The sequence below is a fragment of the Monodelphis domestica genome, chromosome 2, assembly GCF_027887165.1.
Source record: "Monodelphis domestica isolate mMonDom1 chromosome 2, mMonDom1.pri, whole genome shotgun sequence".
NCBI lineage: Eukaryota > Metazoa > Chordata > Mammalia > Didelphimorphia > Didelphidae > Monodelphis > Monodelphis domestica.
Genome location: NC_077228.1, coordinates 532,618,467 through 532,634,063, shown reverse-complemented (window position 1 = coordinate 532,634,063; position 15,597 = coordinate 532,618,467). Strand labels below are relative to the sequence as shown.

The 15,597-nt window shown below is 49.4% G+C and overlaps 1 protein-coding gene across 3 annotated transcripts in view; it reads right to left on the bottom strand.

Moving 5' to 3' along the window:
• Positions 1 to 15,597, bottom strand: part of INPP5D (inositol polyphosphate-5-phosphatase D) — a 117,480-nt gene that overhangs the window by 72,365 nt on the left and 29,518 nt on the right. For all 3 annotated transcript variants that reach the window (XM_007485827.3, XM_007485829.3, XM_007485828.3), the window contains exon 3: positions 388 to 538. In XM_007485827.3, the coding sequence (XP_007485889.2) occupies positions 388 to 538 (151 nt within the window). The remainder of the gene's footprint in view (positions 1 to 387; positions 539 to 15,597) is intronic.

Sequence of the window (15,597 nt, the reverse complement as noted above, 5' to 3'; positions counted from 1 at the left end):
AACCCACAGAACTGGGCATTCCAGGTACAAGATATGAAGAAAAAAATTTCTGTTTGAACAGCACTGAGCAGCTCTGGAGGTGGGAGACTTGGGTTCAAATCCAACCTCGGTCACTTTCTATCTGTGTGATGTTGTACAAGGCAGTCACCTTCTCTGGGTCTCAGTTTCTTCCTCTATAAAATGAGGCAATTGGACTGGATGGCCCCTGAGGTCACTTCTGGATCTCAAGTCCCTTAGCTAACAGGAGCCTCAGTTTCCTCAGCTGTAAAATGAAGGGGTTGACCCCCCTCATGGCTGGGAGATGCTGGGGTTCAGGACTGACCTTGGCCATGCTCTACTCGCAGCCATAGAGAAAGCCTCTTTGGGGTACCGCACTCCCCCTCTTACCTGTTTCCTCCTCCAGCTCGTCTCCTGCCTCTTCTTCTTCTATTGGGACGGGATACTGCAGGTGGGTTACCAGGCCCATGTTCTCCTTCTTATAGAACTCTATGAGCTGGTCCAGGCTGGTGAAGAACCTGACGGGGACCCCTTCGGATGCCTGAGGACAGACCCCACCCCAAGAGAGTCATTTTTAAAGGCAGTTCAATAATGGTGCCTCATCGTGGAGCCCGGTCTGCCCACCCGCAAAGAGCGAGGCTGGCCTGCACCCCTGCACCGGGCACCGGGGCACCTTTCTCGCTCCCCAGCACCCACTCAGACATTTTGCAAGTGGGGAAAAGGCTTCCCTCCTGGCGGCCCACCCTCCCAAGCTTCAGGCTGGCCCAAATGGTGGTTTACTTTTAAAGGCCCTTCACAGAGCTGCCCAGAGGCCTGGTTTCACTTCTAACTCTGGCTGGGGGTGGCAGGGCAGCGGAGTGGAAACAGGGCTAGAAATGAGGAAACCTGGGTTTGAATCCTGCCCAAGTCACAGTCACACGCTGAGCCAAAAGAGGGAGGCCCCCTGCCTCAGAGAGACTTCTGCGGGCTTGCATCTAGGTGGTTCAGTTTATTGGGAGATCCAGGGTTCAAATCTAGCCTCAAACACTTCCTAGTGGGTGACCCTGGGCCAGTCACTTCACCCCCACTCTTCTTCCTTGGAGTCCGTACACAGTATGGATTCTAAGATGGAAGGCGAGGGTTTCAAAAGGAGAGGGAGTGAGTGAGCTGTCTGTGGGGAGAGAGAGGGCAGCAGCATGATCAGTTATAAAAATCCCAAAGGCTTAAGAGTGTCCTAAGTTACAGGATAGCCGCTTGATTCTTTTTTCCTTCCTTCCTGCCTTCCTGCCTCTTTCTTTCTTTCTTTCTTTCTTTCTTTCTTTCTTTCTTTCTTTCTTTCTTTCTTTCTTTCTTCTTTCTTTCTTTCTTTCTTCCTTCCTTCCTTCCTCCTTCCTTCCTTCCTTCCTTCCTTCCTTCCTTCCTTCCTTCCTTCCTTCCTTCCTTCCTTCCTTCCTTCCTTCCTTCCTTCCTTCCTTCCTTCCTTCCTTCCTTCCTTTCTTTCTTTCTTTCTTTCTTTCTTTCTTTCTTTCTTTCTTTCTTTCTTTCTTTCTTTCTTTCTTTCTTCTCTTTCTCTCTTTCTCTCTTTCTCTCTTTCTCTCTTTCTCTCTCTTTCTTTCTTTCTTTCTTTCTTTCTTTCTTTCTTTCTTTCTTTCTTTCTTTCTTTCTCTCTTTCCTTTCTTTCTCTCTTTCTCTCTTTCTCTCTTTCTTTCTTTCTCTCTTTCTTTCTTTCTTTCTTTCTCTCTCTCTCTCTCTTTCTTTCTTTCTTTCTTTCTCTCTTTCCTTTCTTTCTCTCTTTCTCTCTTTCTCTCTTTCTCTCTTTCTCTCTTTCTTTCTTTCTCTCTTTCTTTCTTTCTTTCTTTCTTTCTCTCTTTCCCTCTTTCTCTCTTTCTCTCTCTCTTTCTTTCTTTCTTTCTTTCTTTCTTTCTTTCTTTCTTTCTTTCTTTCTTTCTTTCTTTCTTTCTTCCTTCCTTCCTTCCTTCCTTCCTTCCTTCCTTCCTTCCTTCCTTCCTTCCTTCCTTCCTTCCTTCCTTCCTTCCTTCCTTCCTTCCTTTCTTTCTTTCTTTCTTTCTTTCTTTCTTTCTTTCTTTCTTTCTTTCTTTCTTTCTTTCTTTCTTTCTTTCTCTCTTTCTTTCTTTCTTTCTTTCTTTCTTTCTTTCTTTCTTTCTTTCTTTCTTTCTTTCTTTCTTTCCTTTCTTTCTTCCTCCTCTTCCTTTTCCTCCTCCTTCCTTTGGGCACCCAGTGCAATTTGAACAGCATTTCTTAAGCTTCCTAGATCCAGTGTGGTCTAATGGTTAGAGAAGTGGCCTCAGAGCCAGGAAGACCTTGGATCAAGTGCCAGCTATCTCAGACCCATACTGTTGGGGGGGAGTGGCACAGATCCAGCACTGGGGGAGTCGGGGAGCAGATTTGCCCTCGATAAATGGTGGCGAAGGTGCCCACCCACTCTGCTGGCAGGAGCTTCCTCATCGGAGAGTTTCCTATCCCAGTGAAGTCACAGGTCTTGTCCTTGTTCAGTGCCAGGCACCCGGCTGCCTCGGTGGTGCTGGGAGGGACAGAGGGGAGAGGCTGGGCTGGAGGAATGGGGCTTCTTCAGAACCGATTCATGCATTAATCATTCATGAAAGCTCCTGAAGCCAGGTCCTGCTGTGCTTAGAAAGACAAGGGTGGCATAGCCCCTGCACTCCCGGATCTCCCCCCATTCTATGGGGGTGGAAGGTAGAGGTGGGACATGCTAAGTACCCAGGAGGGAAGGCCAGAGAAAGCTCCCTTCCTGGATGGAGCAGGTGAGCTGAGGCTCCCTACCGGAAACAGGGATTCTAAGAAGCAAAAATAAAGAAGGAGAGTCTTCCAGGTACAAAGGTATGGAGGTAGGAGATGGGACTTTGAGCTGGGAGACCATCATGCTGGCCAATTCATCCAATCCCCTGCCTTTTGGGCTTCCAGAGCCAATAGGAGGCAGCATAATGAATCATTATAGCACTGTTACATCTTAGAGGCACTTTGGGAAAGGGAATAGATCACTGGTGTTTGGGTCATGTGTTCATATCCTATCTGAGATACCTATTGACAGTGTGACCTTGAGCAAGTCACTTCCGTGGGTACCCTTTTTACTTTTCTTTACATTCCTTTTTTATTCCAGATTTTACAAAACCAAACAAGCATTTCCCTATATAAAGAAAAAGAACCCAAGGGAAAGCCAGCCTCCTAGATGTTTGGCCTACTTTTCTTCACATCTACATAATAATTCCCATCCACAAGTGTTCCAGGCCCTCCCCACCCGCCCATATCACAAAAGATTTCATCAAGGTGGCCAAGGAATACACATAAATGAAGTCTTTCCTCTGGTACCTCTCTGGTCACAGCATTCACTCTGTGGCTGTGTATAATGTTCTCTTGGTTCTGTTTCTCTTGTGTAGCTGCCTCATTCCTTATTTGGAAAATGAAGGTGCTGGAGGGGGCAGCTGGGTGGCTCAGTGGGTCTAGAACCAGGCCTAGAGACAAGAGGTCTTGGGTTCAAATCTGACCTCACACACTTCCCAGCTAGGTGACCTTGAGCAAGTCACTTGACCCCCATTGCCTAGTGTGATAATAATAAAATTCCATCCTTTCTCACACTAGCCTTCACCACTCTTCTGCCTTAGAACCAACACTAAGATGGAAGGTGAGGTGGCATTGCCACTGGATGATCCTTGATGAGTCTTTCCGTTCCCGCCACCCAGTGCCTCAGTTTCTCCATCTGTAAAAATAAGGGAGTTGGACTAGATGTTCCCTTCCAGTTCTAAGTTCCTGAGGCTCTCTGGGAAAGCCATGGGGGCAGAGGAATGAGAGGGAAGGAAGTGGGGCGAGTAAGAGCAGACCTTGAAAATTCCTGTAAGAAAATGCTGCCTAATAAAGGGCCAGCTGGGAGCTGGGCTCCTCTACCCTCCTGAATGCTGGGAAGGGATCCTTTGCAAGAACATTTATCGGCCCAGACCTGGAAAGAGCCTCCCTCCCTCTCTGTGCCTCTAAGCATCTCAGGGCAGCCAGAAGCAAGGACTGCATGCAGGAGGTGATGCTTGGGCTGAGCCTTAAAGGACTCCATGAGGCAGAGGGGAGGAGGAAATGCGCTCTAGGCACTTAGAAAGAGGGGGACAGCTTGTGCAAATGCACAGAGGTGGGAGATGTAATGTCCTATGTGAGAAACAGCAAGATGTTTGGTTTTACTGAGCAAAAGAGTGGCTGTGAAGGAGAGGAATAGAGAACGAAGCTGGAAACAGAGTTTGGAGCCAGATCAGGAAGGGATTTAAGTGCCAAACAGAGAAGCTTGGATTTCCTCCTAGAGGCAATAGGGAGCCACAGAGGCTTTTGAGCAGGGAAATGGTCAGACTTGGACTTTAGGGCAATCCCTTGGGCAGCTGAGTGAAGGATGGATTAAAAAGAAGAGGTGCGTGAGGCTGGGAGATCAAGGGGAAACTTTGGTCATAGCCCAAGAGAAGGGGATGGTCAACCGGTCCCAGGGCGAGTTCAAATCTGGCTCTGCTTTTTACTGCTCTATGACCCAAGTTAGCCAAGTCACTTACTTCCTCAGGGTTTCCTCATCTGTACAGTGAGAGCCTGGCCTGCCTGGTCCCTTCTAGCTGGAAGGCGTCTATGAACAGGATTCCAGGGGATCCAGGCCCAGGGATGTTCCCTACCTCGGAAGCAGAGCTGCAGGCCTCCAGATGAGTACAAGACAGAGGACAGGGCCATCTGCTTGGCTTGACTCTACCTCTCTGGTTTTCTTTCCTTAGGGAAGGGTGGGAGGGAGGAAAACGGCTTCTAGGATTTTCATTAAGAAATAAATGCTTGTTGCTGAGTGGATTGGAAAGCCACAGGATTGGAATCCTGGGAAATGAATGGGGCCACCAGGGGCGAGGGATGGGATCAGAGGGCCAAAGGACTACTAGGAGGGTGGGAGACGGAGAGAGCACCCATTAGAGAGCCTGGTCCCCTGAGGCCGCCCAGATGCTGAGGACGGAAACGCAAGCTCTCCCTCAGCGAGGTGGCCTTTTGGGGGGGGGGCAATAGTAATGCTCGCCTCTCAGGTGTGCAAAGCCCTTTACACACGCATGTGCTATCCCTTGGGATGGAAGCCCAGCAGCCAAGTGGGGAGTGGAACAGCTTCTGGGGAAAGTGCAGCACTGTGCCAAATCCTAATGACTGAGAGTGGCCCCAAAGAAGAGGCGGAGGCCGCGGCCCGGCTTCTTTGCTTCCAGAGTATCCGACTTGGGGGTGCGTCGCCTAGTTTCGCTCAGTTCTTCCCCCTCTATTTGTTGCCCATTAGAAGACTCGACTCTCTGGGGGAGGACAGGAGATGGATACGCTGGCCGATGGAGGTGATGGAAAAACAAGACAGCAATCTGATTTCTTTAAAAAATAAATGGAACCCCAAAGAGATAATAAGGAAAAAGACCTGTACAAGAATATTCATAGCTGAGCTCTTTGTGGTGGTAAAAAAAATGGAAAATGAGGGGATGCCCTTCAATTGGGGAATGGCTGAACAAATTGTGGTATATGTTGGGGATGGAATACTATTGTGCTAAAAGGAATGATGAACTGGAGGGACTCCATGTGAACTGGGACGACCTCCAGGAAGTGATGCAGAGTGAGAGGAGCAGAACCAGGAGAACATTGTACACAGAGACTAATACACTGTGGTACAATCGAATGTAATGGACTTCTCCATTAGTGTCAATGCAGTGATCCTGAACAATCTGCAGGGATATAAAAAACACTACCCACAAGCAGAGGATAAACTGTGGGAGTAAAAATACTGACGAAAAGCAACTGCTTGACTACAGGGGTTGAGAGGAAATGACTGAGGAGAGACTCTAAATGCACACTCTAATGCAAGTACCAACAACATGGCAATGGGTTCGAATCAAGAACACATGTGAAACCCAGTGGAATCGCACGTGGCTGTGGGAGAGCTGGTGGGAGGGGGGAGTGAAGAAAAGAAAATGATCTTTGTTTCCAATGAATAATGTTTGGAAATGACCAAATAAAAATTTAAAAAAAAATTTAAAAAAATAAATGGAGAAGGAGCTGCTAGGTGGCTCCGTGGATCAGTGGAAAGTCCTGGGTTCCAATCTAGCCTCAAACACTTCCTTGATGTGTCCCCAGGCAAGTATCTTATTCCCAATTGCCCTTAGAACTCCTCCCTCCTCCGCCCTGCAGGAGGGACCTGAGGCTGAGGAGAGGGTGCAGCCAGGCGGCACAGTGGGTAGAGCGCCAGGCCTGGAGTCCGGAGGGCCTGGGTTCCAATCTGGCCCGACTCAACCCTCAGTGAGTCTCTCACCCCCCTGCCTGGCCCTTGCCACTCCTCTCCTGGAAATGACCCTAAGTCAAAGTAAGGGCTTAGAAAAGAAAGAAAGGCTGTTGTTGGGGGGGTGGAAGGATGTTTTGGAGCAGGCCCCTAGGAAGCCAGCACTCCGTTGACAAAGGTATATTAAGCACCGACTGCGTGCTAGGCTCTGGGGCTGCACGACGTCGCCTTCTGAGGAAGCTTTTGGGGCCCTGTGGGGGGCGGGAGGGGGGCCTCCAACAGGCCTGGCCTGAAACAGGAGGAGAAGGACCACCCCCTCCGCCCAGAGATGGAGACAAAGGTCTGGCGGCTGGCTACACTCAAGGACCTGGGGCTCCTTGAATCCCCCCCTGCCCCCCATGGAGAGGGCTCTGACTGGCCTTCAGACACTCTGGGGGAGGGCTGTGGAGGGGACGGCCTGGTAATTTTAGCTTCAGACGTTTGCTGCGGTCTTTGAAATGAGGAACCAAGATGGAAGTGGCCCCGGGGGACGGAAGTCCGCAGGACCCAGTACAAGTTGGGACCTCAGAAAGGAGCCCTCGGCTGGCTGGGCCCCCAGAACCAGCCCCTGCTGCCCTCAGATCCCCGGAGCTGGGCTTCCTGGGGCCCAGGCCAGGGACGGGGCGCTTAGACTCACACACGCCCTTAGGAGAAGAGGGGGAGCTGCCCAAGACTCATTTCTAGGCCCCCAGCTGGGCCGAGGAAGCTCCCCGGCTCGTGTCCACGGCAGCCCCCCCCCCTTTATCCGCAGACGCTCCCTCCAGCTCTGCCCATTGTCCTTCCGTCCCCAGCTCTGATGGACCCTTCTGTGGGCAGCCCCAGCAGGCAGAGGCTTCTTACTACTTGTGGGGTCCTGGAGGGGGCAGCAGCCAGTGAGGACACGGCGGCCAGTGAGGACACGGCGGCCAGTGAGGGCACGGCACCTCCTCAAAGAGATGGTGGAACGACAAAATGCTCTTCCCTTGGGGCGAGGAGCCACATGGAGAGGCTTCTGTCACGGTCTCTGCTCCCCACTCCACGCAGAATCTAGGCAAGACTTCCTCTTGAGGGAGGGAGGGAGACAGAGTGGGTGGGAAAGGCTCAGACAGAAGCCCTTGTGGTCTTCCGGCATCCAGGCCTGTCTCAGATCAGGCTCTGCTGTGGTATTTTTTTCAACCTTTACCTTCTGTCTAAGAAGTCTTATTTAGGGGGTGGGTCCTGGGTTCAAATTTGTCCTCAGCGATTTGCTAGTTGTGTGACCCTGGGCCAGTCACCTAACCCCGATGGCTTCCCCTTCCTGCTCTTCTGCTTTGGAAGCAATACCCAGGAGGGACTAAGACTAAAAGAAAACCAGCTCTAATGAAGTGTTGATCTTCAGTATCTAGCATGGAGCCTGGCACACAGTAGGTGCTCGGTACATGCTTATTTATTGATTAACTGATGCTGGTATCTCAGAATGATCCCCTTCCCCTGGAAGGGACGTGAGCCATTTTCCAGTCTGATGCTCATTTTACAGATGAGGAAACTGAGGCACAGAGAGGACAGTGACTCATCCATGTTGCATATCGCTGCCTCTCCCTGAGCTGTTCATTTGTTCTCTGTCACCCTAAAACTGTAGGTGTTGATGTAAATGCTTATTAATCCGATTGTCTCAGACCACAGGGGAGGGGGACTAGAACCCTGGCCGTTGGAGGCTTCCGAAGCTCCTGGACTCTGTCATTCCGCAGATGAAGCCCTTTAGGGCCGGGGCACATGCTCAGAGTCCCATTGGAGGCCGATGGTGGCTCTTTCGACCGCTTCCCCCCTTCCGTGGCTCCGTGGCACCTTGTTCCAGGGAGCCTTTGGCCATCGGTCACGTGGCAGACATGGGTGCCGGCAGTCCAGGGAGAAACACTGCCTGGGTGTCTTTAAGGAGAAGGGGAAGAAGGCCGGAGCAAGTCAAGAAGGGGAAATTGGGACGATGACTGGGACTGAGGCAGCCGGCTCAGGGCTATTTCTGTCCCTGGAATGAAGAAGGGCAGCCCCGCTGCAGACACATCTTGCGTGGACAAGAACCGGCCAAGCCCCAGAGCCTCGGTTTTCCTGCTCTGGGGGCTCGAGCTCCGGGCACTTCTGCGCTCAGACGCAGGGAGGGGAGCAGGAACGCAAGACTGAGTTAACACCTACTGTGTGTTGGCCCTACTGTGTGTCCAAGGCATGAAGGGATCCAAACCTACTCAAAAGGAGCTTCCCTCTAATTGGCGCAAGAAGGGGTGGGGAGGGAGCACAACACAAGGCTACCCACAAACATAGACAGCATAACTACAGAAGAATCCAAAGAAAAGTACACAAACGTGTTGAACACAAAGGAGTTTGGGAGGGAAGGCGCTAGCCACTGTGCATGGGTGGAGAGGAAGATCCCAAAAGACTTCAAGAAGAAGATGGTACCTGAGGAACGTCTCAAAGGACAGGGAAGCAGTGAGGTGGCTCAGTAGAAAGTCAGGCCCGGAGCCAGAAGGTCCTGGGTTCTAATCTGACCTCTGGCACATCCCAGCTGTGTGACCCTGGATGAGTCGCGTAGCCCCCATTGCCTAGTCCTTACTCCTCTTCAGACACAGTATTGATTATACGATGGAAAGTGAGGGTTAAAGACAAAAAGGAATTCTGCTGGCATGAAAGAAGTGCACATGGCAGAGGTGGGCAGTTTGCAAAGAGGGAATGGGCTGAGCTGGCTCGCCAGTTTCCCAACTGAAGTAACTGACGCATTCCCTTGTCCTCCATGGAGGCATCCCCGAATGGTTCCTGAGGAAGGAGAACTGCACAGCTGGCATCGTTCTGGGCGTGGCTTACACTCCAGCTGGCCCGGAGGTCCCCACCAGAGCACAGTTGGGAGCTGCCTCAGAGGACGTGGAATCCAGTCTTCGGTGGGGATCGTAATAGCTGATGTCCCACTAGTCCCTCCAGGCTGGCACAGCTCTAAAGGTGATTAAAACTGATCTCTAAAGCCATCTTTGCTCTCTCGCTTTTATACCCTCACTTCTGTCTTAGAATCAGAGGTAAGGAAGCATCAGGGTGTAAGTGACTTGCCCAGAGTCACACAGCTACGAAGACTCTGGGGCCAGATTTGAACCCAGGACCTCCCATCTCTTGGTCTTGTTTTCTAGCCCCTGAGCCTCCTCACTTTCCCCCACCCACTGTAATTCACTTTTTATTAGACCCTTCCCTTCTGTCTTAGAATCTTCTATGAACTGCTTCCAAGGCAAAAGAGCAGTAAGGGTGCGGCAATGGGGTCCAAGTGACAGGTCCTCACAGCTATGAAGTTTCTGGGGTCAGATTTGAACCCAGGACCTTCCATCTCCAAGCCTGGAGTCACCTAGCTGGCCCCCCCCCCCATCTCTTGTTTTGACGAACACCTCAATTCCCTCCCTCAGCCAACAGTAAGAAAAAAAGAAGAGAAAAAGGAGCAGCCCAACCAAATGAGCACACAATTAACCCATCCATCCGTTAGGACGTGCAGCATTCTCCACCCATAGTCCTCCACCTCAGTGAAGAAAGAGGGTCGATTTTCACATCCTAAAAGACAATTTTGCATATCTGGATCCTCTCTGGAATCTATAGGATGATACTGCAGGTATTTCAATTTGACAGATCAGGAAACTGAGTCCTAGAGAGCTGAAATGACTCGCCCAGAATCATAGAGCTAGGCATGCAAGACTGAAAATTCATGGGATCCTTGGCAAGGGATTCTCCCAATCCACACCCCTCCCTCTTCTAAATGAGGGGAAGGAACATCAGATTTGTAGTTAGAGAACTTGAGTTCAAATCTGGTCTCTACCATTTAGCCTCCCGGAGTCCCTGGGCAAGTCACAATCTCTGTATCTCAGTTTCCCCAAATGTAAAATGGGCACCAGAGGCTAGTCGAGCTCCCAGGGGCCTTCTTTCCTGCCAGCCAGTGGCGGGAGTCCTTGGAAGTTCTCCTACTCTGGGATTTTCAAAGAGTAACGCCATGGATCCCTCTGGGCTCTGTGGGTGCTTCTCAAGGGTTAACAATGGACTAGGCAGGGGAAAATGGGCCAGGTCGGTCCCTGCGTAATCATCGGAGCCTGACAGACGGGCAAACACAAACACAGGAAAAGAGTGGGAGGAAGGAGACCGTACAGCGGCTGAGGCCACCTCCCCCAGGTCGGCGGGGGAGAAGCCCAAGCACCTCTGCTGCCTGCCGAGGCCGGAGAAGCTGGGCTTTGGCTCCTGGGTTCAACACTCATTAGCTGGCCCTCTGAGCCTTGGCTTCCTCATCTGGAAAATGGGGGCAATGTTGGGAGCCGGCCCCAGAGGAATACTGAAAGGATCCTAGAAGAGGACGTGGGGGGAAGTGCTCGAAGCTCTCAAAATTGGAGAAACCAGAGTTATGGAGAATTCTGCTTGTGCCAGGCTCAGGACCCTTGTTCATTGGCTGGCTCTTGGCAAAGGCACTGGAGTGGCTTGTCATTTCCTTCTCCAGCTCATTTCGAGATGAGGAAATTGAGGCAAACAGGATAAAGTGACTTACCCAGGGTCATACAGCTAGTAAGTGTCTGAGGCTAGATTTGAACTCAGAAGATGCTCTTCCTGACGCCGGGCCAGGCCCTCTGACCACTACACTGACCAGCTGCCCCATATCTAGATGGGACTGCTAAGTGGAACAGTAGACGGAGTTCCAAACCTGAAGTAGAAAGGATATGGGTTCGAATCTGGATTCAGACACTTCCTGGATGTATGACTCTGGGCAAGTCACTTAATCATGTTTTCCTAGCCCTTGTCCCTCTGTCTTAGAGCTGTTACTAACACAGAAAATAGAAGGTAGAAGGAAGAAGGAAGGAGGAAGGAGGAGGAGGAAGGAGGAAGAGAAGGAGAAGGAGGAGAAGGAGGAGAAGGAGAAGAAGGAGGAGGAGAAGGAGAAGAAGGAGGAGGAGAAGACAACCGGCTTTCCTGATGACTTGCAGACTGCTGGGGACGGAATTGTTGGGTGAAATAATGTTCCTTGGTGAGAATGATAACAAAAACTAGCACTTATGTAGCATTTTAATGTGCTGCCTCATTTGAGCTTCACAACAACCCTGGGAGGGAGGTGCTATTTTATCACCTACCTTTCATAGATGAGGAAACTAAGGTTAAGTGACTTTCCCAGGATCATACAACTAATACGTTCCAAAGGTTGGATTTGAACCCAGCGCTCTATCCACTTCACCAGCTAGCTGCCTCATAAAGTAAGAAGCCATGTGGTCAGTCAATCAAGCAATTACATATGAAGCACCTTCTACATGTCCAGCATTGTGCCAGGGCCTTGGCTAGAACATAGCAGACAAAGAGTCCCAGCATGGCCATGTTTGACCACAAGATGGGAACAGTGGGATAGATGTTGCATTTAGAATCAGAAGAGCCGAATGTGAATCTAGCTCTGCCATTTATCAGCTACATGACCTTGGGCCTCAGTTTCCTCCTCCGTAAAATGAACTGTCAAGCCTTCTTCCCTCTAGGATCCCTGGACAATGGCACCCAGGACCTCTGGGTGCCTCTTCTCTGTTCTTATCCTTCGTGACCTCTCTGCACTTTGGATGCAGTCAGTCACCCTCTCCTGGTTCTGATTCTCTTTTCCTTTTTTTCTAACACTTTTCGCTCCAGACTACTAGTAGATCTCCCTCCCAGGAGGTGTTCCCAGGACTCTGGCCTGAGCCCGCTTCTCTTCTCTGTCTAGATCTCACTAGGAGATCTCTTCGGCTTCAGTAGGCTGCTCAAAGATCATCTTTATTCCCATCTCGACTCTCTCCTGAACTCCAGCCTCACATCAACAGGCACCTTCTGGGCATCTCAGAGCCAGCAGGTCTACCCAGAACTCATTATGTCTGCCCCAACCCTCCACTCATTTGAATTTCCCTTTTACAGCCAAAGATGCCCCCCGGCTTCCTGGCCTGGCTCCATGGCTTGGTGTTCCTCTGGACTCCTCCATGTTGTTTGTTAACCCTATATAGCCAATCTATTGGAGAAGAAAATGGCGAGCCAGCCAAGAAACCCCCACGGACACAGTCCAGGAGGCCACCTAGAGTGGGGCGTGACTGAGTGCCAACAATGCAGGCAATTGCCAGATCTCACCATTTCTTCCTTCATAATATCTTCTTTATACATCCCTTCTCTGCACTCACCACTATCACACAGGTGAGACGCTGGTGGGGGCTCACCAGCTCATGCCTGGATTATTACAACAGCCTGCTGCTTGGTCCTGGGGCCTCATGGCTCTCTCTCACTCTAATTCACCACTGCCCACAGATGCCAAGATGATTTCCCTAAAACCCTCCCTCCCCCACTCAGCAAGCTCCCCTTGCTTCCTGTAACCACAGACATCAAATTCTCTCTTCGGCATTTAAAGTTCTTCATAACCTGGCCCCTTCCTGCCTTCCCAGGCTTCTTCTTCTTTTCCTTCTTTTAACCCTCACCTCTGTCTTAGAATCAATACTATGCATTTGGTTCCAAGGCAGAAGAACTGTGATGGCTAGGCAGTGGCGGTTAAGTGACTTGCCCAGGGTCACACAGCTAGGAAGTATCTGAAGCCAGATTTAAACTCAGGACCTTCCCATCTCCAGGCCTTTTCTCTCTCCACTGATCCACCTAGCTACTCCCCTTTCAGTCTTCTTACACTCTAGAATTGGCTCCTTGCAATTCCTCCCACAAACTGCTATCTGCCATTTTCCTGCCGTCCCATTGGCTGTCCCTCACTCCCATGCCTGAAATCCTTGCTTCTCTCCTCCACCTCCAGCTCCTGCAGCTTCCTTCCAGCCTCAGCTCCATAAGGATCCCAAGGGTGGGGTGTGAGGTTTAGTGAGCTCCCAGCACTGTGCCTGGCACATAGTAGGCACTCAATAAATGTTTGCCAATGACTTGAGCAGTGAATGCCTCTTTCCTAGCCTGAGTGCCCGTGCATGGACTCATTGGTATAGCAATGAGAAGAAAATGACCCAATTTCCCTAGCCTTCCTTTTGGATCACCTGCACAGAAAGGAGGAAAAGAAAAGCTTGTCACATTTGGGGAAAAAAAAACTCCCCTCAAATCCCAGTGTGTGCAGGAGGCACTTTTGCCCCAACCTGCTCCCCCTTATCCCCACCCCCTGGGCTTTTACCTGGCATCTTGCCAGCCACAGCCAGCCACTGGGGATGCTTCTTGGATGCATCTGATTATTTACATGTTGCCACCCCCCCACCCCCCAGAGGGCAGGGGCAGTGTTTTGGCTTTTTTTCGTTTGAATCCCCAGCAGGTGGCCCATTGCTTGGTGCTTCTGACTGTCTATGATCCTAGACAACCTGGCAGCCTCCTTTGCTCCAGAACCCCTTGCCACTAGGATAAAAGGCCCGCTTTCTTCTGCTTGGCTTTTCTTAAAAGTAAATTTTACTAGTTATTTCAATTAACCAACCTCTCCAAGCTTGCTCCACATATACTCCAGACTGGACAGATGGGCCCATTTGCTATTCTCCTTTCATCTCTCACCTCTGTGCCTTTGCCTGGCTGTGTCACAGCCTGGAACACACACCCTTGTCATTGCCACCTTGTAAAATCTCTAGCTTCCTTTAAAGCCTGGTTTGAGTCACCTCTTAATAGGAAACTGTTCTGATGTTCCCCCTCTCCCCCAAGCGAAGAGATTTCTTTGGATCTCTGTATGTAGCTTGAATTACATAATGTGTGTGTGTATCATAAATAGTAATACATGTATACATACATTATACACACACACATATATATAGTGAAATTCAATTTATGTAGAGAGATAGGTGGATGGATGGGTAGATGGATAGACAGATAAATAGACAGAGAGACAGACAGACAAATAAAGAGAGACAGGCGAATAGATAAATGAACAGATAGAGAGACAGACAAATAGACAGACAGACAGATAAATAAACAAATAAACAGAGAGACAGACAGATAGACAAATAGACAAATAGACAGATAAATAGACAGACAGACAAATAGATAAATAAACAGATAAAGAGAGACAGATAGACAAATAGATAAGACAGACAGATAGACAAATAAATAGAGAGACAGGCGAATAGATAAATGAACAGATAGAGAGACAGACAAATAGACAGACAGACAGATAAATAAACAGATAAATAGAGAGACAGACAGATAGACAAATAGACAGATAAATAGACAGACAGACAAATAGATAAATAAACATAAAGAGAGACAGATAGACAAATAGATAAGACAGACAGATAGACAAATAAATAGAGAGACAGGCGAATAGATAAATGAACAGATAGAGAGACAGACAAATAGACAGACAGACAGATAAATAAACAGATAAATAGAGTGACAGACAGATAGACAAATAGACAGATAAATAGACAGACAAATAGATAAATAAACAGATAAAGAGAGACAGATAGACAAATAGATAAGACAGACAGATAGACAAATAAATAGAGAGACAGGCAAATAGATAAATAAACAGATAAATAGAGAGACAGACAGATAGACAAACAGACAAATAGACAGACAGACAGATAAACAGGCAGATAAATAGACAGACAGATACATTGATAGATAAATAGATAAATAAACAGATAGAGAGACAGACAAATAGATAGACAGATAAATAAACAAATAAATAGACAGACAGACAGACAGACAGATAAATAGACAGACGGATACATCGATAGACAGACAAGTAGACAAATAGATATAAAATCTCCTTCCCCAAATGTGGGCTTGTGATAAGGCCGCCTCCCCTCTAGGACCCTTGAGCATAGCCCAGCTCTCAGCTTCTGGGGATGTCCACAGGGGACAAAGCTCTTTCCTGACCATTTAGGGGCTACAAATTCTACCTTCAACCCTTGGCATTACCTGCTGGGTTGGCCTCCAATTAGTGACCCAAATTCTCTGCGTCTCCTAGAATGTTAGTGTTGATGGGACTTTAGCCAGCCAGCTCAGCCCCTTCACTTCAGAGAAGAAAAGCCCGAGGTCCGGAGGGCAAAGTAAGTTACCCAAAGCTTTACCCAGAGTTTATCAGTGGCAGACCCCACACCAGCCTGCAGAGCCTGGAGCAGCATGCCGGGGTCAGTCAGAAAGACTCAAGTTCAAATCCCACGGGGGGTGGGGGTGGGGGGGGAGCTCTCCAGGTCTCAGTGCCCACATTTTCCCATGAGATTAATAGTGCCCAAACTCTGTTCCTTGGATAGTTCGAATGTAGCTATAGCTAAAGTGCCTGCAAACCATGAGATGATACAAATTGTCATGGACAAGTGTTGGAAGCATCAGCAAATTGCTCCCTTGGCTTCTCTGCTCTTCTCCTGGTCTGCTCTTTCCTC